Source organism: Podarcis muralis, chromosome 16, assembly GCF_964188315.1.
Source record: "Podarcis muralis chromosome 16, rPodMur119.hap1.1, whole genome shotgun sequence".
Taxonomy (NCBI): domain Eukaryota; kingdom Metazoa; phylum Chordata; class Lepidosauria; order Squamata; family Lacertidae; genus Podarcis; species Podarcis muralis.
In genome coordinates this window covers 23983886-24006014 of record NC_135670.1, presented here as the reverse complement: position 1 = coordinate 24006014, position 22129 = coordinate 23983886, and the positions used below count along the sequence as shown (strand labels likewise).

General features: G+C 49.1%; 1 protein-coding gene across 1 annotated transcript; it reads left to right on the top strand.

The window, feature by feature from the left end:
* Window positions 1–282: 282 nt before the first annotated feature.
* Window positions 283–21396, top strand: PES1 (pescadillo ribosomal biogenesis factor 1). The gene is made up of 15 exons (XM_077920458.1): window positions 283–437; window positions 1511–1590; window positions 3038–3191; window positions 4215–4324; window positions 4659–4830; window positions 6095–6184; window positions 9806–9922; window positions 10895–10972; window positions 12382–12471; window positions 12922–13052; window positions 15019–15144; window positions 15381–15565; window positions 16316–16449; window positions 16545–16712; window positions 20450–21396. Exons 1-15 carry the CDS (start codon window positions 414–416, stop codon window positions 20528–20530), a joined length of 1740 nt encoding a protein of 579 aa, XP_077776584.1. The 5' UTR covers window positions 283–413; the 3' UTR covers window positions 20531–21396.
* The last annotated feature ends 733 nt before the right edge of the window (window positions 21397–22129 follow it).

The window sequence follows — 22129 nt, the reverse complement described above, 5'->3', positions numbered from 1 at the left end:
ATCTCTAGGCACCCGACTTTATGTCACAGGAAGCCTTTCTATTTCTAGGCCTCTATCATAGTCATCCAATCCCCCAGCATGCGCCGCGTCGCCCAGGTCGGCTTCCTAGACCTAGGGTCTTGCTTAAGGCTCCCTTAAAGGTGCCCAAACCTATGCCTGCTCGAAACCTTTGCTGCTCGGAGAGCTTCCGGCGTGGCGACTGAAACAAAGCGACTTCATGATCCGCTTCGCTTGGCCGGTGACACGCCGCCGGGTGGGCGTAAGTAACTCCAGGACGTTGGCTCCCGGTCAGGCAGCCGCGTGGACACCCTGAGGAGGAGGAGCGATGACGCATTTAGTGGGCGGAGCCAATTCGGCCGGCCTGCGAGAGTCGCCACGTGAGTGTCGGCGGGGCGGCAGGAGCAGCGACAGCAATGGGCGGCGTGGAGAAAAAGAAGGTACCGCGTGGCTTAAGGCAGGCCCAGTCTGCGCACCGCGTTGCTCTCATGAGGGGATGCCGCTTGCTTTCCCGTGTAGCGAAGTAACGTCTGAAAGTGGAAACACGTTACTTCCGGAACTGGCTACCTAATACACTGCGGCTTGCGGGGGTTTTTTTTTAACTATCCTTCTGGTGAAGCAGGGCCGTAGGATGCAGAAGGTCCCAGGTTCGGGTTCAGAGCCTGATGGTCTCTCCAGATAGGATTGGGAGAGACCCTGAGGAGCTGCTGCCAGTTCGTGTAGACGCTACTGGGCTAGGTGGGCCAGTGGCGAGACTCGGGATGTGTTAGCTTCTCATGTTCCCGTGTCCTGGGGCAGGAGTAGCCGAAGGGATGCTCTCAAGATGCTGGACTTCCAACTCGTGTCACTCTCTATTGGCCGCTCTGGTTGGAAGTGCCGTGGAACATATGCATTCCCTGTAGAAGGTTTGAGGCTTGTCCCCCAGCATCTCCAGGTGTGGCAGCGAATGTCCCCTGCCTGAAACCCTAAAGAGCAGTTGCCAGTCAGTGTAGACCAGCTTTTCTCATTCTTGGGTCCCCGTATGTTATTGGACACTATAACTCCCATCATCCCTGGCTGCTGGCCCTTCTCACTGGGGATGATGGGAGTTGTAGTTCAATAACATCTGGGGCCCAAGGTTGAGAAAGGCTGGTGCAAACAAATAGTGAACTAGATGGTATAAGGCAGCTTCCATAACTCATTGATAGAGCATCTGCTTCGTATGCAGAAGGCATATGTCAATCCTTGGCATTTCAGGGCTGGGATGGACTCCTTGCCTGAAACCCTGGAGAGCTGCTCCCCTTCAGTGTCAAAAATACTGAGCTAGATGAACCAGCAGTCTGACTCTGCTTAAGGTAGCTTCCTATGTTCCTGTCTTAGCTGTTTACTATCTAGGCATGAAAGCAGCACTGTAGGATCACTTGCTTTTAATTTAATACTCTTAATTTCTCACTGTGAGCCATTCAGTTCTTTGTTTGGGTTTAATTCGTGGAAGGACGTATATTAAGCGTTGTCTCTCTTTTTCATCCCAAAGTACCAGAGGGGTTCTGCCACCAACTATATTACCAGGAACAAAGCCCGGAAGAAGTTGCAACTGAGCCTTCCAGACTTCAGGTAAGGAAAGGAGTCATCACTTACCAGCTTACCGTGGCCTCTTGATACGTGTGTGTGGCACAAGTGTCTTGAGTATTGCAGTGCTGCCTGGCAGGGGTGTAGTTGGTCTCTGCGTACACACATGTCACGATCTCTGTTTGCATCTCTCTCGTGGCTACTCACCACAATGACTCTTCTCTTCCGCAGTCTGAGGAGAGAGTGCTCTGGTGCTCGAGTCCTGCTAGTGGGTTTCCTTTGGGTGCATCTGGGTGGCCACAGAGAGAACAGGAGGCTGGACTGGATGGGCCATTGCCTGATCCAGGAGGCCTTTCTTAGAGTCTTATGTCAGTTAGGGCCAGTGTGTTGGTGGTGGAGGCACAGCAGACCCTGTCGCACTGACTTCTTGGCTTTGGGTTGTAGTGGTGGTGACAGCAGTATCCTGTCGGAAGCACAACAGGTTATTCAGTTAATAACCTGAGGGTTAATTCTGTTTACAGTTACAGTGGTGCCCCGCAAGACGAATGCCTCGCAAGACGGAAAACCCGCTAGACGAAAGGGTTTTCCGTTTTGGAGGTGCTTCGCAAAACGAATTTCCTATGGGCTTGCTTCGCAAGACGAAAATGTCTTGCAAGTTCCTGCAGGGTTTTTTTCCTTTCCCCCCCTTTTTCCCAAGCCGCTAAGCCGCTTATCAGCTGATCCACTAAGCCGCTTAACAACTGATCCGCTAAGCCGCTTAACAGCTGATCACTAAGCCGCTTATCAGCTGATCCGCTAAGCCGCTTAACAGCTGATCGCTAAGCTGCTTATCAGCTGATCCGCTAAGCCGCTTAACAGCTGATCGCTAAGCCGCTTAACAGCTGATCCGCTAAGCCGCTTAACAGCTGATCCGCTAAGCCGCTTAACAGCTGATCGCTAAGCCGCTTATCAGCTGATCCGCTAAGCCGCTTAACAGCTGATCCGTTAAGCCGCTGATCCGCTAAGCCGCTAATGGGCTTGCTTCGCAGGACGAAAAAACCGCAAGACGAAGAGACTCGCGGAACGGATTCTTTTCGTCTTGTGAGGCACCACTGTAGTTAGAGGGTGGTGGTGTTGCCCAGCAGCTAGTCAGATTGGCATGATCCTTGCCAGGAGAGCTCACGTTCTGACTGGCTGTGTAGTTTCAAAGGAAGTTTTACTCTTTCTCTTTAGTTGCTGAATATCTTTCTGCTATGAACAAGGCTTGTAAATGAGACTGAACCTCTCTGTTTATGACTCCTCAAGTTATACACAGTTTTTGTTCAGTTTACCCAATCAAGTATTATCACTTTCTCTTCTCTCTGGTCTCCGTCTGCATTATTTAGGTGACTGCTAACAGTTCTGACCTGTGATAGCTTCACAGTGAATAGCATTGTGCGTTATGTTGCCTTAACTTGGCCAACGGGAAACCGACAAGACATCTGTTCTCTTCCCCACCCCCTGCCCTTTCCAGGCGACTCTGCATCCTCAAAGGGATTTACCCTCATGAGCCCAAACATAAGAAGAAGGTGAACAAAGGATCTACTGCTGCCAGGACTTTCTACCTCCTGAAAGACATAAAATTTCTCCTACATGAGCCCATTGTCAACAAGTTCCGGGAATATAAGGTATTGTGATCCCGGGGGATCCTGCAGCCAATCACAAGCATTAGATTTAATATCACCTGCAACAGTTTTAGAGCACTGACTTTGGAGACAGATTAAAGGAAGGGAGTTATCATTTCCTTTCAAGAGCTGCAGTCCATTTTGTTCCCCCTGCTCAGCGATTTGGGTTTTATAGAAAATTTTGAACAGCAAAGGAAAAATTTCTGTTTCAGAATTTCCCGGCTAACCCACATCACTGAACAGCAGAAGAAAAAGGCATCGAGGCAAACTAAAACTACTGTTTCTGAAAGAGTAACTTCCTTAGGGGATTTAAGTATCAGGAAATATCCTGAGTGATTTAATTCTGCCTATTTATTTTGCTTGTAACAAGTAAACAAAGTTTGAAAATTTTGAAACTGCCAAATGTTCCTGAGACTGTATTTGAAGTTGGGATTCATTCCTTGTTTCAAATGAACTTTTACAACTGAATATTTTCCATGGAAAAAACAAAGCACTGAAACATCCCACATCATTGCCTTTAATGACATGATCCTGAGCCCGGTTGCTAATGAGATGCATTAAGTGATAGAATATCAGTTCCTTCCAATGAAATCAAACTTGGTTTTGCCCAGTGTAAAGTTTATCAGCTGTTAGTGTTTCTGGCAGGGAAGCTAAAGTCAGCATGTGTTACCTACAAAGAGATTGGGGGCTGCAGAAGCAAGAGAGGGGACTTGAGGTACAACTGGCGCTCACTGCATTTTCTGGAAACAATTGAAGACGTTTTGTTTTGACCAGGCTTTCCCAGCTGCATAAAGGAGTCTTTACCTAACCTTGTTAAGGTTGTAGTCTCGCTTTAAATGTTTTTGTTGTTTTCGTGTTTTTAATTATCTTGCCTTGAGATGGTGGTTAAGAAGGTGATTATTAAATCTGTAGCAATGAGGATGATAATATAATGTTGGTGGGCAGCAGACTAGGTCAGGGAATTCTAGACTGGGCGGCTGGTAGCTGGCAAGGGCGCCTGTCTCTGAAACCTTTCTTCCCCGCAAGGTGTTTGTCCGCAAATTGCGCAAAGCGTACGGGAAGAGCCAATGGAACACTGTGGAGCGGCTGAAGGACAACAAACCCGGATATAGGTTGGACCACATCGTCAAGGAAAGGTAAGAGATGGGAGGCCCAAGGGAGAACCTTGCAGAGGAACCACAATGGGGATCCAAGTAACTGGGCACAGGAGGGTCAGGGGATGGGAGTGCAGTTCCCTCTGGCCGAAGAGGCACCAGTACCAGGAACTCATCCTGTGGATGTGCCACTGGGGCTGGCCCTACATGCAGTTCCCCTTCTGATCCAGCATCCTCAATTTCGTCCCCAGCAGAAGGGGGATCCGATCCCATGGGGACAGGGCAAGCGGACTATAGTCCGTTTGTTTATAAAGCACTCTGGGATGATTAAGGCTGTGTGCGTTACATGGTCTTGTTCTTCACCTCCCCCTTGCAGGTACCCAACCTTCATCGATGCCCTGCGGGACCTTGACGACGCTCTTTCCATGTGCTTCCTCTTCGCCACCTTCCCGCGTACTGGCAAGTGCCACGTTCAGACGATCCAGCTGTGCCGCCGCCTCACCGTGGAGTTCCTCAACTACGTCATCTGCTCGCGCTCTCTGCGCAAGGTGAGCTGAGTGAGAGGCTATGGGGAGTTACAGATCCAGGAAGGAGTTGGCTTTATTTCAACACACATCAAGCTGGGTAGCCTTAGAGAGAAGGGTCTTCAGCATCCTGGTGCCCTCCAGATGTTTTTGTCTGAAACTGCGATCAGCCGAGCTCCTCCGGAATTGCCTCTGACGTGATTAATGACCTGAGCCTTTGATAAGGCTACAGGCACACTCTCCATTACGCAGAGAATCAAAGCAGCACGCAGAAGTGATGAGATTTATGGCTACATCGCTATGCTTTATTACTAACTACGCAGACAGAAAACACATCCTCTCTCTGTGAAAGCAGAGAGCAACTGAACAAACAAAGGAACAAGAAACCAGTAACATCACATCCGTCTCCTGTCTTCCGTGAGACTTCCAACAGTCTGGAATGTAAACAGAGTCCTGTGACTCCAAGCACTGCACGGTGGCAAACAGAAACTAACAGTTTTTGCCCCCTTGGGCTGCGCTTGCTGGTGCTGATGAGAATTACTGCCTGCAACATCTGGCTGGCTTAAGTGCTCCATCACTGCCTTGACCAACCTGGTGCCCACCAGAAGTTTTAGACTACAGCTCCCATCAGAACCACCAAGCGTGACTGTGTGATGCTGAGGCTGCTTGGGAGCACAGCCATGCTAGCAGAGCTTGATAATTCCCTTTTAATGTTGATTCTTCCTCTGGTGTTGCAAGGGGGAGAGAAGAAGCACTGATTTCTCTGGGCCAGGAAATCTAGAGTTTGGAAAAGTAACCATTGCTTCAGCAATGCAGTAACTCAGCCTGGGGGGCTTTATAAAGGAACTGTAGGCTCCACTTCTTTCTTGCTCAAGTGCTGATCCTGGCAGGAGTTTCTCTGTGCTTCCTCCTCCTCCCAAGTAAACCCAGGTGCAGCTAGCTGGAGATGGAGTGTTGGGGAGCAGTCTGAGAGACAGCCAGGAAACCAGGCACCCGGTATAGGGACCTCCAGCCCCTGGAACAGAGATAGCTGGCTCTTCTTGCTTCCCGGGGTCACAGGCAGTGCCTTGTAGGGTCCTGCCCCTCCTGCTGCAGAGCCTGCAGATTTGAGGTCTGGGCAGGGCTGAACGCTGATGGGCTGATGGGGATCGTAGTCCAGAACATCTGGAGGCCACCAAGTTGAGGAAGGCAATATCAGAGAAGTGGCCGGCCTTTTTTCACCTGCACTGGACTTCTCCGCTGTGTTCTGTGTTGATTCTGAAACCACCCTCTGTCCTCCCCTTGCCAGGTGTTCCTGTCCATCAAAGGCATCTACTACCAGGCGGAGGTGATGGGGCAGCTTGTCACCTGGATAACACCCTACGCCTTTTCCCACAATGTGAGTACTGGGGCAAGATTTCCTGGGATAGTTTTGTTAATCTCATGGTCATTCGCTGCAAAACAAAGGCACTGACCTCTTCAGTATCATAGGATGGAAGGGCCATAGCTCACCGGCAGAGCACCTGCTTTGCACGCAGAAGATCCCTGGTTCATTCCCCAAAAGCATCTCCAAGTAGGGCTGGAAATGCCCCCTTGCTGAAAGCCAAGAGAGCTGCTGTCAGTCAGTAAAGGCAGTATTAAGCTAGAAGGACCAAGGATCATACTCAGAATAGGACAGCTTCCTATGATAAATCTTTCAATTTTGGTGGTTATTTTCCCCCATTTTTAAGTGCCATACTATAGCTTTCTTATTTTTTGCACTTATTTATCTCTCCCTTTATTTTTTTCCTGTTTCATCACTTTATTTTCTATAACTGAAATTATTTTAATAAAATATTATTGATAATATTTTTATTTAAATAAATAAAAAAATCTTGCGGAAATTTACCAGTAACAACACTGGCATCATTTTTCTGCTGGATAATGTTATTTCTGCTCTTTCTCATCTTGCTCTTTTTATTCCTAGTTTTTAATCTGCTGATTTGTTTTTGGTGATTTCTGTCATCTTGTTTCCTTTGTTAGGCTGCCTTGGAAACTTTGACTTCAAGGTGACCTTTTTTAAAAATAAATAAATAAAACGAAATGAAACAAAAAGTCCTTAATATTAATCAAGTACAGGAAAATCTCATTGCCCGTCACAAATGATCAGATCAGTACATTATTTTGTCTTCAGTACATTTTATTTTATTGCTATGACTTAAGCGGCTGGTGCAAATAAAGATTCTTCTGATCTGATTGCAAATGATAGGCAGCAAGCTTGTGTTTTGCGCAAGGAGTGCCAGACTTCCTAAACAAGGTTTCAGACAGCATTTCCCATTTGGGTGCCCTCCAGATACTACAGATCCCATCAACCCCAGCCAGCATGCAAGCTGAGCATATTCTGTCAGCTTAAGTTGCCATTCTCCTTTGGTTCTCCCTCCCAATTTCTCCATGCTGTGCATAATTTTATGAACTCCTGTCATGTTTGCCTCTTGCTTTCCTTTTCTCTAAACCAAAAATCCCCAAACGCTGCTGCTGCCACCTTCCTCCCTGTGGCTCATCATTTTGCTTGCCCTTCACTTCAATCTCCTTTTTGAGGTGAGGCCACCAGAACCCTCCAATCAATGGCGCCCTGGCTGTGCCTTGGCCCACCTCCTCGTCTCCATTGGCCGCCCAAAGGGAACTAGGAGACCGTGACCTGGTCCTTGAGTCCTTTTGCCCACGTTGACCTCTTGTCCTTGGTTATCCAGCTGAGCTTCCCTTGGGTCGAAGAACCATTAACTTTAGAAAATGGGCACTGCAGAAGTGACCTTAATTAACAATTAACTCCCCCGGAACACCGCTCAGCTGGTGGGCAGCCAGTTATTTGGACACATTTGGCCCTGTCCGTTGGCTTGCATAACTTAATTCTGTTGCTTTTCCCATCAGGCCATGCCTTAATGCACCTTGCAGATATAATAGCAACATATACAACCACGCCTTGTTAAAGGGGGTCGCTTGGATAACAGGTCCTGCTGTTGGCAAGCAGGCAGAAGGGGGATAAAGCAAATAATTTAATTAGACAGTGCCTATATGATATCAAGGGACGCGGGTGGCGCTGTGGGTAAAAGCCTCAGCGCCTAGGGCTTGCCGATCGAAAGGTCGGTGGTTCGAATCCCCGCGGCAGGGTGCGCTCCCGTTGCTCGGTCCCAGCGCCTGCCAACCTAGCAGTTCGAAAGCACCTTCGGGTGCAAGTAGATAAATAGGGACCGCTTACTAGCGGGAAGGTAAACGGCGTTTCCGTGTGTTGCGCTGGCTCGCCAGATGCAGCTTGTCACGCTGGCCACGTGACCCGGAAGTGTCTGCGGACAGCGCTGGCCCCCGGCCTATAGAGTGAGATGGGCGCACAACCCTAGAGTCTGTCAAGACTGGCCCGTATGGGCAGGGGTACCTTTACCTTTACCTATATGATATCAAGGGACGCGGGTGGCGCTGTGGGTAAAAGCCTCAGCGCCTAGGGCTTGCCGATCGAAAGGTCGGTGGTTCGAATCCCCGCGGCGGGGTGCGCTCCCGTTGTTCGGTCCCAGCGCCTGCCAACCTAGCAGTTCGAAAGCACCCCCGGGTGCAAGTAGATAAATAGGGACCGCTTACAAGCGGGAAGGTAAACGGCGTTTCCGTGTGCGGCTCTGGCTCGCCAGAGCAGCGATGTCACGCTGGCCACGTGACCCGGAAGTGTCTCCGGACAGCGCTGGCCCCCGGCCTCTTGAGTGAGATGGGCGCACAACCCTAGAGTCTGTCAAGACTGGCCCGTACAGGCAGGGGTACCTTTACCTTTTATATGATATCAAGCAACAGAATAATCTGGCCACAATCAGGAAATTTTGTCCATGGTGTGTTTATTTCCCACCAAGTCATTTTGACACTTTGGAACCCTGCTTGTAAAAGGTAACAATTCCAAAATACAGACGCGCTTTCACTTTCACAAGATTGAATATACTCCCTTCGGCTGTACTTGAGGGTCGATTTCAGAAAATTCCACTGGAAAAACGCTTACGTCCCTGCGGAGAGGCAGTATTGGGTCAGTGGCTCATATGCTTCTGGCTTGTATAAAGATTTGAGGAGTGAGGTTATTATCCCTCTATTATTGTCCATGCCGGGTCGCTCAACCATTGCTACAGTGTTTTTTTCTTTTAGCAGATGAAGATGATCAGGTGACAGCAAAAACTGCAAGGTTTTTAGCGGGGGCAACTACAATAAGATCTATTATTTGATTCTTAATGTAAACCCCCAAAATGTATTTTCTATAGTTAAGTTTTTACCTCTATCTTCAGTACATTTTATTTTATTGCTGTGGCTAGTGGCTGATGCAAATACAGTGGTACCTCGGGTTAAGTACTTAATTCGTTCCGGCGGTCCGGAAACTGTTCTTAACCTGAAGCACCACTAATGGGGCCTCCTGCTGCTGCTGCTGCGCTGCCAGAGCACGATTTCTGTTCTCATCCTGAAGCAAAGTTCTTAACCTGAAGCACTATTTCTCGGTTAGCGGAGTCTGTAACCTGAAGCGTATGTAACCCGAGGTACCACTGTAAAGATTATTCTGCTTGAGGCAGAAGGGGAATAGTTGCAGTCGGGCTGAGAAACCCTAGCAGCTAGACTTAGAGAAGAGAAAGGGAGATGATGACCCCTCCACCCACAGAGACGCCCCAAAGGGAAGTCCAAAAGCAGCAGCTAACCACAAGAGGCCTCTTCCCTCCTGTAGTTTCCAGCAACTGGTGTTCAGAAGCATTGCTGCCTTCAGCTGTGGAGGCAAAGCATCATCACCATGTCTAATAGCCATTGGTAGCTTTATGCATGATTGTGTCTACTCTTGTAAAGCCATCCAAGTCGTTGGCCATCACTGCCTCCTGCAGGAGTACCTCCTGTATCTCTGCATAAAGCTATGAAAGTGAAGATGTTACTATAGAAAACTTCTACATGGAAGTAGAACTGAGTGTTTTGAAAAGGGTGTGTTTGTGTGTGTGTGTGTTACAGTGGCTTAATCGGCACCCCTCTTTCCTCCCAGCACCCGACAGACGTGGACTACAGAGTCATGGCCACCTTCACGGAGTTCTACACCACTCTCGTGGGCTTCATTAATTTCCGCCTCTACCAGTCCATCAACTTGCACTACCCTCCAAAGGTGAGGAATTCACTGTGTGGAATTGAGAAAAACAACTGGAGGGCAGGGGAAATCCCAGGGACTTGAGACTCAAGCTGGCGTACGTAGCTCTCCCTCTCCCAATTTATCCTTGCAAGAACCCTGTGAGGTAGATTAGGCTGAGAGAGGCAGCGACTTGGCCAAGGTGACCCAGTGAGCTTCGTGCCCAATTGTCAGCTTAGGGTTTTTATTCCTTCATTAACCAAAATATTTATATCAAGTAGGCCGCAAGAGTACTTTGACATGGAACCTGTGGGCCATGCACTGCCTTGCCAAGTGGAGGGGGTGGGGGTGAGGAGTGAGGCCAAAATTTGATGCTGCCTTCCCAGAGCTGGCTAAGCGAGGCTCTGGGCTTTGGGAAGGAGATGCAAGGCTCAGGCAGGGTCCTAGAGCTCTCACACCTCCTCCCAAAGCTTGAAGAGTGCTACCTAGGCTTTGGGAAGGAGGTGAGGGCTCTAGGACCCTGTCAGAGCCCTCGTGCCTCCTTCCCCAAGTCATGCATCTTGCTCACTTGGCTTTGGGAAGGCAGTGCGGGGGCATCAAGTTTTGATTCGGCCGTCATCACGTTGGACCACCTTGATTTTAAAGCAGCAGACCTGTCACTTTAAAAGGAATGACCAAAAACTTGAAAAATGAACTGGTCACAAAAGCACAGAAGGGATGGGGAGAGAGAAAGATCAGGCAATTTTGAGGGTCATGCTGGGTGCCACTCATGAAAAGGCCCCGTCCCACGTCTCAGCAGACCAAAATCTGTTGTGTGTGTGTGTGTGTGTGTGTGTGAGAGAGAGAGAGAGAGAGAGAGAGATGGCTGTCCTCCAATCACCACCATGCCTGGGCGGGGTCAAGGAGGGTTACAGGCAGAAAATGGACTTGGAGCTGCCAGCCAGCAGGACTGTTCTCTTGTTAAACTGATTCTGAGGAAGGAGGTCATCCCTGCATCTGTGTGTCTTTCAGATTGAAGGCCAGTCCCTGTCAGAGCTGACACCAGAGGATGGGGAGGTGTATGCCTTGGACTCTGAGAGCTACCTGGAGGTGAGTGGGCAGGAGTCCCAAAGAATCAGCTGTCTGGGGAACAGTAGTCTGGATGGAGGGCAAATGTGGGCCTCCAGGATACGCTCCAACCTGGTCCTTGAGACGCTCTCCAGGCCACGCACAACAGCCCTGCTTCTTTCCCTCCTAGAGTGTGTTTTGTTTGGCTGGGATGCGTCCTTGAACTCCGACCATGCCTCTCACTTGCCTGCAAAGAGGATACAGAGTGTTTGTGTGTGGAAACTAACCTTCTGAGCCAGGTTATCTTCAGCCTTTTCAGACCCAGGACCCCCTTTTACCCTGGACATGCATCTGGGGACCTGTTTCTTAACCATTTAATAATAACAACAATAACTTTTTATTATTTACAACCTGCCCATCTGGCTGGGTTGCCCCAGCCACTCTGGGCGGCTTCGAACATTTAAAAAGTCAAAAATGAAAAACTTCCCCAATACAGGGAACCTTTTCCCATATATTTGCACGACAGCAGGGCTTCTGTTTTGACCCACCTTGGATCAGGCAACGGCCCACCAATTGAAGACCAGTGTTTACATTACAGGATGGAAAAAGTTCCCCGGGCTGGAAAAGTTTCCAAGCACTTGGTGTTGTGCAGTGTCACAAATGCACACAAAGGGTAGGAACCTTTTTTCCATCCTGAGAGCCTCACTCCCTTGTGGGTAACCTTCCAGGGGCCAAACGTCAGTGGTGGGTGGGGCCAGAGGCAGAAGTGGGTGGAGCAATGGGTGCCTTTTTTGACCCTTGCACAGTGGACTACATTCCAGCCATCCAAAAGTCGGAGGCCCATCCAGGCAAATGCATAAGAGGCATTATCACAGTTCAGGGCATATGGAACAGGGTCAGGCCTGGAGAGAGTTCTGGATAGGTGTTGAGTGAAGTTTTTAGTGTTTGATATCGTATTCTGTTTTTACTATTTGTTGGAGGCTGTGCAGAGTGCCAGGGGCAACCCAGTCAGATGGACGGCATATAAATAGATGATGATGATTGATTGATTGCTACTACTACTACTACTACTATTTCCTCAAAACCTGTGATTTCCTGGCCCTGTTGGCCACTCTCCAATTCTGCTTTACGTCCTGTCCCAAATGATTGTTCCAACCACCTCTGCTTCTATTTCATCTGCATCCGGTGACACAATTAAGTACAGTGGTACCTTGGGTTAAGAACTTAATTCGTTCTGGAGGTCCGTTCTTAACCTGAAACTGTTCTTAACCTGAGGTACCATTTTAGCTAATGAGGCCTTCCACTGCCGCCACGCAATTTCTGTTCTCATCCTGAAGCAAAGTTCTTAACCTGAGGTACTATTTCTGGGTTAGCGGAGTCTGTAACCTGAAGCATCTTTAACCTGAGGTACCCCTGTATCTGTTAATTGCTGGACATCTTTTCCCCCTCAGAAACTGTCGGCTCTCAGCGCCAGCCTGGCCCGAGTGGTGGCACCTGACCCGGAGGACGATGCAGTCGTGGATGAGTTCCCCGTGGAGGAAGTAAGTTCTGCCCGGAGTTCTAGAGTAGGGGAGGGCCTCCACAGATCCACCCATCCCACCGAAAAAACCCCCACCACCTGTAACTGTGGCCTGCTGAGAATGGGGCACTGGCCCTTCGTGGGAACAATGAAGCCACGCAGCAGAAGTCGCCGCTCCAGCCCATTTCAGAGGGGCTGGGAGGGCAAGCCCAGAAGTTGGAGGGGCTTCTCTTGGACTGTAGCTTTCCTTAGCCGTGGTGGTGGGTACCTGAGATGGGAGAGCTCTCGTGAGCTCGCCTCAGGTTAACGAAGAAGTCACCCCAGATCTTCCTAACCTGATGCCCCCGGGTGCTTTGTGCTCTAACTCCCAAGGCTGATGGGAGTCATAGTCCAAAAACGTATGGAGGGCACCGAGTTTGGGAAGCTTGGCCTAGAAGGGACCTCACTGTGCCTTTCTCCCCCACTACACCAGGAGAGTGCAGAGCAAGAGGAGGCCCGGAAAAAGGAGCAGGAGGCCCTGGAGAAGCAGAAGAGGCTCTTTGAAGGTCTTCGCTTCTTCCTCAACAGGGAGGTGCCCAGGGAGCCTCTGGCTTTCATCATCCGGTATGTAGCACCGTCGCTCTGCCTTGGGCTTTTGGCTCTGGGGATTTTGCCAGGTGCATCCCAGGCCTTGGTAGTTTGGCTGGATTTTGGTGGCCCTATTGGGGTGGGGAGAGGAGGGGAGTCTACACGCAAGGACCCCAAACCCTGGCCTCATTCCAGGCTTAAGGGCTAAGACTGCAGCCCTGGCCCCACTTACCTGGAGGTAAGCCCCATTGAGTTATTCCAATACAGTGGTGCCCCGCAAGACGAATGCCTCGCAAGACGGAAAACCTGCTAGATGAAAGGGTTTTCCGTTTTGGAGGTGCTTCGCAAAACGAATTTCCTATGGGCTTGCTTCGCAAGACGAAAATGTCTTGCGAGTTCCTGCAGGGTTTTTTTCCTCCCCCCCCCCTCCCTTTTTCCCAAGCCGCTAAGCCGCTTATCAGCTGATCCGCTAAGCCGCTTATCAGCTGATCCGCTAAGCCACTTGACAGCTAAGCCGCTTAACAGCTGATCCGCTAAGCCGCCTAACAGCTGATCCGCTAAGCCGCTTATCAGCTGATCCGCTAAGCCGCTTAACAGCTGATCCGCTAAGCCGCTTATCAGCTGATCGCTAAGCCGCTAATAGCGCTAATCCGCTAAGCCGCTAATGGGCTTGCTTCGCAAGACGAAAAAACCGCAAGACGAAGAGACTCGCGGAACGGATTCTTTTCGTCTTGCGAGGCACCACTGTAATTCATTTGTTTTATTGCCTGCCCTTCAGCCAAAAGTCCCAGGGCAGGTCGCAGCAATTTAAAATGCAACCTTTAAAAGGAGTTTAAAACAAATCGTGATCACAGGAATAAAGTGGGTCCTGAAAGCACACACCTCCAGTGTCAAATGCCAGGGTAAAGAGATAGATCTTATGCATGCGGCTAAGCCTGTACATTCAAGGTGCCAGCTGTACATTTGTCAGGAGGGAGTTCCATAACTGGGGGACCGCCACAGAAAATGCCCTTTCCCATGCCAACTTCACCCCAGCTTCTGAGAGTGGGTGAACTGCCAAGAGGGCCTGCTCTGCTGATCTTAACACCCAAGGAAGCCCATAGGGAAGGAGGCAGCCTTTCTGATATTTGGGGCCTTAGGCATTTAGGGCTTTAAAGAAGTAATAATAAGACATGGGACACGGGTGGTGCTGTGATCTAAACCACTGAGCCTCTTGGGCTTGCCGATCAGAAGGTCTGCAGTTCGAATCCCTACAATAGGGTGAGCTCCCGTTGCTCGGTCCCAGCCCTGCCAACCTAGCAGTTTGAAAGCACGCCAAAAAGTGCATGTAGATAAATAGGTACCACTCCGGCGGGAAGGTAAACGGTGTTTCCATGCGCTGCTCTGGTTTTGGTGTTCTGTTACGCCAGAAACAGCCTAGTCATGCTGGCCATATGATCCGGAAAAACTGTCTGCAGGCAAATGCTGGCTCCCTCGGCCTGTAAAGCGAGATGAGCGCCACAACCCAAGAGTCATCTGCAACTGGACATAATTGTCAGGGGTCCTTTACCTTTACCTTTTTTAAAATAATAATAAGAAGAACAATAATTCTATTATTTATGTGCTGCCCATCTTCCTGGGTTGCCAGAGCCTCTCTGGGCTGCTCCCAACAAAGTATTATAAACACAAAATAGCATCAACCATGAAAATCTTCCCTGAACAGGGCTGCCTTCAGACGTCTTCTAAAAGTCAAATAGCTGTTTCTCTCCTTGACATCTGATGGGAGGGCACCACTACTGAGAAGGCCCTCCGCCTGCTTCCCTGTAGCTTCACATCTCACAGTGAGGGAACCGCCAGAAGGCCCTCGGAACTGAACCTCTGTTGAATTGTGTATAGAAACAGACTGGCAACCAATTCAGTAGGACTCACTTCTGAGCAGGCATGGTTGGGTTTGTGCTGTAGGGTTTGGTCTTTCTGTTTGATTGGTTCAAGAGGGTGTGTGTCATCGTCACCTTTCTGGCAGGTGCTTTGGGGGCCAAGTGTCCTGGGACAAGTCTGTTTGCATTGGCGCTACCTATGACGTGACGGACCCAACCATCACCCATCAAATCGTCGACCGGCCTGGTCTGGAAAAGCAAGTGATAGGCAGGTGAGTGCAGCAGTCTCTTGGTCGGGACTACAACTCCCATCAGCCCCAGGCAGCATGTCCTCCTGCCAGGGATGATGGGAACTGTAGTCTGACAACATCTGGAGAGCCTCAGGTTGGCTACCTCTGGGATAAAGGCTTGGAGATTCAGAGCAAGATCACGGGTTTCAGATTCCACCCGGTTCTAGATCACTTGTCCATTCTGGTTTTTGAGAGACTGGGCTTGTGTTTCTCCCCAGGTATTACATCCAGCCGCAGTGGGTCTTCGATTCAGTCAATGCCAAGCTGTGCCTTCCGGTGGCAGATTACTTCCTCGGCGTCCTGCTGCCTCCTCACCTCTCACCGTTCGTGACTGAGAAGGAAGGGGACTACATCCCACCAGAGAAGCTGAAACTGCTAGCCTTGCAGAGAGGTGACGAGCCAGGTAACGCGATGCTCCGTGAACCGGGGCCCATGGTTCTTCAGACTTGGGTCGCCTGTCAATATTAGACTGCAACTCCCATAATCCCCAGTTGCTTAGTCAGTGTTATGGGGGGGGGGGACAGTTCCACAACATCTGAGAATCCCCCAAGCTTAAAAATCAGTGCCACTGGGGGCTGCCTGATTGGCATTGATCCCTGACAGGGCCTTTTAATTGGTAGTTCCCTAGTTGCGGAATTCCCTCCCTAGTGAGACACACCTGTTGTCATCATTATTAACTTTCAGGAGGAATTTGAAAGCGTTTCTCTTTACCCATAAATTTGGTGGCTGAAGAATACTGTTCCTGCGGTCTGAGCCTCTTGGACTTGCTGATCGGTAGGTCAGCAGTTCAAATCCCTGCAACGGGGTGAGCTCCCGTTACTCTGTCCCACTCCTGCCAACTAGCAGTTCAAAAGCACACCAGTGCAAGTAGATAAATAGGCATTTCTGTGGCAGGAAAGTGAACAGTGTTTCCATATGCTCTGGTTTCCATCACGGTGTCTTGTTGTGCCAGAAGTGGTTTAGTGATGCTGGCCATATGACCTGGAAAGCTGTCTGTGGACAAACGCCGGCTCCCTCGGCCTGAAAGCGAGATGAGCACCACAATCATTCTGATGTGTTCCATTCAGTGAATGGTGAGGGGCTTTCTTCTCGCAAGCCTGCCTTACCCATGTGGCGCTCACGGAAAGTAACACGAGGTGGTTCCTTCCTGTAGGAGAAGAGAGCGGATCGGAAGAACAGGAAGAGAGTGACGATGCCACAGAAGGCTCGGAGGACGAGGACGAGGGTTCTGAGAAAGAAGACGAGGGGAAGCTGAAGAAGATGGAAGAGCAGAGGACCCAGAGCAAGGTACGTGGGGAGAGAGGCACAATTGTTTCCCGAAAGTTTTGCCTGCCTCCGGGTTGCCCTTTTGAGTTTGTGATTTCCTCCTCCCCCTCCCACAGGCCCTCCCGGTGAAGGTGACGGCAGGTAAAGTCCTGAGAGAGGACAAGCAGCGGCTGGCGCAAGAGGAGCAGAGCGAGGAGAAGCGCTTGGCCATCATGATGATGAAGAAGCGGGAGAAGTACCTGTACCAGAAGATCATGTTTGGGAAGAGGCGCAAGATCCGAGAGGTATTGTCACAATGGGCCGCTCCTTCCTGTCCTAGGCTTGAGCAGTCTTGCTGTGCTGGGCCTAGGAAAAGGTTGCGGGTGTGTCCTACGAAGTTGTCCTGTTAGGTTTCCCACCTGCACTGTGGGACTTTCTCTCCCCACCACGTGCCCCTCAAATCTGGAGCAGCTTTGCAAGGGGAGTAACACAGGGCAAGGGAAGGCAGAGGAAGTCATGTTGTGCAGTCCTTAGGACCATAGGATGCTGTCTTCTGCCGAATCAGACCATTGGTCCTTCCTGATTATTATTATTATTTATGATGACAATGATGATTCATACCCTTCCCATCTGGCTGGGTTCCCCAAGCCACTCTTGGTGGCTCACAACAGACTATTAATAATATGATAAAACATCAAGCATTAAAAACTTCCCTAAACAGGGAAGCCTTCAGATAGTTGTTTATTTCCTTCAGATAGTTGCTTATTTCCTTGACATTTGATGGAAGGGCGCTCCACAGGGCAGGCACCACTACCGAGTAGGCCCTCTGCCTGGTTCCCTGTAACTTTGCTTCTCGCAGTAAAGGAACTGCCAGAAAGCCCTCAGCGCTGGGCCTCAGAGTCCGGGCCGAACGATGGGGGTGGAGACACTCCTTCAGTTATACAGGGCCGAGGACGTTTAGGGCTGTAAAGGTCAGCACCAACACTGAAACGTACTGAGAGCCATTGTAGGTCTTTCAGGACCGGCATAATATGGTCTTGGTGGCCACTCCCGGTCACCAGCCTAGCTGCCGCATTCTGGATTAGTTGTAGTTTCCAAGTCACTTTCAAAGGTAGCCCCACGTAGAGCACATTGCAGTATTGTCTACACCAGCAGCAAATGGGTCTCCTAAGCCCTACCTGGAGATGCTGGTGGAATGAACCTGATATCTTTTGCATGCAGAGAACATACTCTACCACCGCACAACAGCCCTTCCCTAAAATGAAGTAAGATTCCTGTCCTCGTGTTACAAATTAAAGACTGATTTAAATAGGGACATAGGAAGCTGCCGTACACTGAGTCAGAACATGGTTCCATGTTGCTCAGTATTGTCGGCACTGGTGGGAAGCATCTCTCCAAAGGTTCAGACAGAATCTTCCACGGTCCTACCTGGAGATTTCTTGGGTTGAACCTGGGACCTTTTTGTGTGCAAAGCAGATATCCTGTTACTGAGCTATAGCCCAAACAGGATTACAGCAATTTGTTGGATGCAGTCCAAGATTTCCCCCCTTTCTTCAAGTGAGTCATGTGCTTTGAACAGCAATTTGATCTACAGACATAAGCACAGGAGTAGCCAAGATGGTGACCTCCATATGCTGTTGGACTGCAACTCCTATCAGCCCCACCATAGCCAATGGACAGGGATGATGGGAGTTGTAGTCAAGCAACATCCAGAAAGGCACTGTCTTGGCTACAGCCGCATTAGCGATGCTCGACTCTAGGCTGTAAAAAGCTAACCCTCCTTGTTTCCACACATACAGCTCTTGCGAGGCACAGGAGGAAGACAGGCTGGATTTGTTTTATTTTTCGAGATCATTTTTAAACTTACAAAAGAGGCAGTCACTAGCGTTTGTTGTTAATTTCAAGTTATAAATAGTATTGGCAAATCCAAGATTACCATTCCAGAGTAGCCTCTTTGTTGGGATCTTCTTATCACAACTCACACACACCCCGCCTTCCTTAAACATTACAAAATAAACATTGAACTCGGCTGCAGCAATATCCTATGAGTCACGCATCCAGCACTGCCATTGCAAGAAGAGAAGCGGCTTGTATGTGTGCAGGGCCACATTGTCCTCTGCTTCTGCCAATGTGCGTTTGTAGGTACAGTGGTACCTCGGGTTACATACACTTCAGGTTACATACGCTTCAGGTTACAGCCTCCGCTAACCCAGAAATAGTGCTTCAGGTTAAGAACTTTGCTTCAGGATGAGAACAGAAATCGTGTTCCGGCGGCATGGCAGCTGCAGGAGGCCCCATTAGCTAAAGTGGTGCTTCAGGTTAAGAACAGTTTCAGGTTCGAATTAAGTACTTAACCCGAGGTACCACTGTATTAGCTGAGGCATTCTTAGCTCTCCCTCTGCAATGTCTGGCATTCAATAGAGCAGGCATAGAAAACCTTTGGCCTGCCAGAGGTTATTGAACTACAACTCCTGTTAGCCCCAGCAAGCGCGACCAATGACCAGGAATGATGGGAATTGTAGTCCAGCAGCAACTGGAGGACCAAATATTCCCCACACAGGCAGTGAAGTGATGGAAGGTTGGTGCTCACTACACAAAACTTTCCTGATCTTAAGTTTGTGGAATGCGCCACATACTTTTCTTTCTTTAGATTGGTTTTATTGAAAGATTTTCATGGCCAACAGTGCTCCATATAGCGTCTCCTGTTTTTAGTTCATAGAGTCTTTTTCATAGTCGGTTACATTTGGTGTGAGTCATTGCTATCCTAGGCATTGTGAGTTTTGGGGGGTGGGGAGAGAAGGGGGTAGTGTTGTTTCCTTCTGTTGCATAGTGTGTGTATGGAGTTTTGTTTCAGCATCACGTGGTTAGTTTTGTTATCTATTCATATATTTGTTTTCATTGGCGGTGCAGCAGGTTGGGGAGCCCAGAGCCTGGTTGTTTGCATTTGATTAAGTAGCAGTGAGTTTTGTTTGATTGTGGGACAACTTCAGAAGAAACACAACACACGCTTTAATCCAGACTTGACCAATCTGTTGCCTTCCAGATGTTTTGGACTACAACTCCCATCACAACTGCTGGCTGGGGCTGATGGGATCTGTAGTCCAAGACATCTGGAAAGCACTAGGTTGGCCAAGGTTGCTTTATTTTGTCTGATGCTGAAAATTCAAGCATTGACCTAACATGTCATTGGGGGGGGGGGAGAAAGGGGGGACTTGAGCAACAGTGTATAGGGTCAATATGGGGCTGCTTTTGGAGAGCAGATTCATTGGTTCATAGAATTAATGAACTGTATGTCACTCTCTGTGACTCAAAGTGCAGTGTTGCTGCAAGAATCTCGCTATGTCCCCTACTCTTTCACTTCTGCGAGAAATTAACCTGAATCTCGAGGTCTTCTTGGCTTGAGAGTTCCAATCCAAGCATTCGGGTGCACAGCACCCATACTAACAGAGGACGATGGCCTGCAAAGGGGTGTTTGCTCAGTGAAATTGCTCGTGATATACACAGAGGCTGCCCCTCAGTGCCTCCTATAGTAGCTGGGAAAGATATCAGAATTCCACAATGCACAAAATGCAGTTCCTGCTCAGTTTCTGTTTGCACTGACTTGGCATCTGCTGTGCTGAACGCACCTCTTTAAACATGCCCACATTTCACTGGGTGTCAGAATTGGACACACTCCCTCCCTTCCATTTTGAACAGAGGAGAGCTGCAAATAGCTTCTCTCTGAGCCAGTGCAGGCGTGGCTAATGTAGGTGACTTCCCCCTCACATAGAGGAATGGGTGGCCGTGCTCATGGAATTTGGTTTTCCTGTCTCTTTTCTTGCCTTTCTAGATGTGGCAGCCATTTTATTTTACACTACACTCCCCCCACATACACATCAGCCATTTTGTGACTGGCACCCACAGCCCTTTCCCAAAATTCCAAATGGGCCCACTGACCCCAAAAAAGTCGGCAGCCCCTGCTGTATATATACCACATGTGTCAAAAAAAAGTTGGATTTTTGAAACATGAACTAATGCATTTTATTTTTCCCTCCCCTCTCAGGCTAACAAACTAGCAGAGAAACGGAAAGCTCACGACGCGGTAGTGAAATCGGAGAAGAAGAAAATGAAGAAAGCACAATGAGAGTAACCGAGGCCTCTCATCCCAGCCTGTCCCTTCTCACACAGGCTTACAAGATGGGCACTTTGGGCCTTTCAGCTGCTGGTGGGATGCCTCAGAATTCTGGCTTCTTCCCCTGAATCCATTTTCACCAAGGTGGACTCCTGTGGGGTGATTGGGCCTAGTAGTACCTTGGGCTTCAAGGGGAAGAAGGGGAAGCTTTATTTAAAAACACATCTGAATTCTCCTCAGTTCCCATCAGGGTTTTCTCGTTGTATGATGGTTGCTGTCATGCATCAGATTCGCCAGTCAGGACAGGCTTTCTAGGCTTTGATAGAAACAAAAAACGCACTGGTAAATGTGTGGGGTAACTGAGAGACTGTGAATAAGGCTCCCCACATACACTTCCTGTAAGTGACTTTTCATGAGAAAAAGTCTCTCTGGCTATTTTGGCACAGGGAATAAGTAGGTCTGAGGTCTGCAAGACCACCACAGAGTCCACCCCTTAATTTTAAATGTCACTTTCTTCCAGTTGGTGAGCATATGGGAGGGAGCTTGTGGTCTTTCCAGAGGGCAGAATCACCTCTGAACTGTTGCTGTGCTTTGTAAATAAACCTATTTACACTGTCGATGCAAGGGCTCAGGTTGAACAGTCCTGTTTTGGTAAATGGAACAGCTTGGGGATTTTAGGGGTGATGGGGTGTGTATCCCCCCCCGCCGCCGCCTTGCTTTTGTCTTCTTTGATTCTGATGCTGCCCCATAGCACCCATTCATAGCCTGGACAGCTAAATAATGCATCTGGACCCCGAACCTCTTCCGCATTTTGTATTACAATTTCAAATCGCAGAATAATTTACGTTCTCTTTTATTAAACTGAGCTTTGAAACGAATTTCAGCAGTCTTCTTCCTCCTCCTCCTCCTCCTCCTCCTCCTCACAAACATCATTGAATTTATTGCCTGCCGTTCACCAGCAAGTCCCAGGGTGGGTTGCAATAATTCAAACTTGAAAGCAGTTAGAACCAATTGCAATCACAGTCCAGTTGGCAGAGCATGAGACTCTCAATCCCAAGGTTGTGGGTTCAAATCCCGTGTCAGACAAGATTCCTGTATTGCAGGGGGTTGGACTAGATGACCCTTAAGGTCACTTCCAATTCTATATGGTTCTGTGAATAGGGTGGGCTCTGACAACACACATCTCGGGTTGTGTAAAGAGGTCAGGGTAAAGACAGTGCACCACAGAGCAGATGTGTCTTACAGCTTGCCTTTTGCCTGCCTCTTCCCCATGCCTGCCCACCAACCACAAAGGCCAACTTTTGTGCCGCCTCCCTGCAAATGGCTTATTACCAGAGTAAATAATCTACTATGCTTATATCCCGTCCTTTTTCCTCTAAGAAGCTTAAGGTGGCAAACAAACATGGTTCTACTCCTTCCCATTTTATCCTTGCAACAACCATGCGAGGTAGGTTAGGATTAGAGATGATAGGGCATTGCAGAAAAGGGACATGGGAAGCTGCCTTATACTGAGTCGGATGGTTGGACTATCTAGCTCAGTGTCGTCTACACTAACCAGCAGTGTGTCTCCAGGGTTTCAGGCACAGCGGGAAACACCAAGGATTAAAGGTG

Coding starts and splice junctions, on each gene's coding strand:
- PES1 (XM_077920458.1), top strand. CDS start 414: ATGGGCGGCGTGGAGAAAAAGAAG. Junction 1,591..3,037: donor CTGAGCCTTCCAGACTTCAG/GTAAGGAAAGGA, acceptor TGCCCTTTCCAG/GCGACTCTGCATCCTCAAAG. Junction 13,053..15,018: donor CCTCTGGCTTTCATCATCCG/GTATGTAGCACC, acceptor CCTTTCTGGCAG/GTGCTTTGGGGGCCAAGTGT.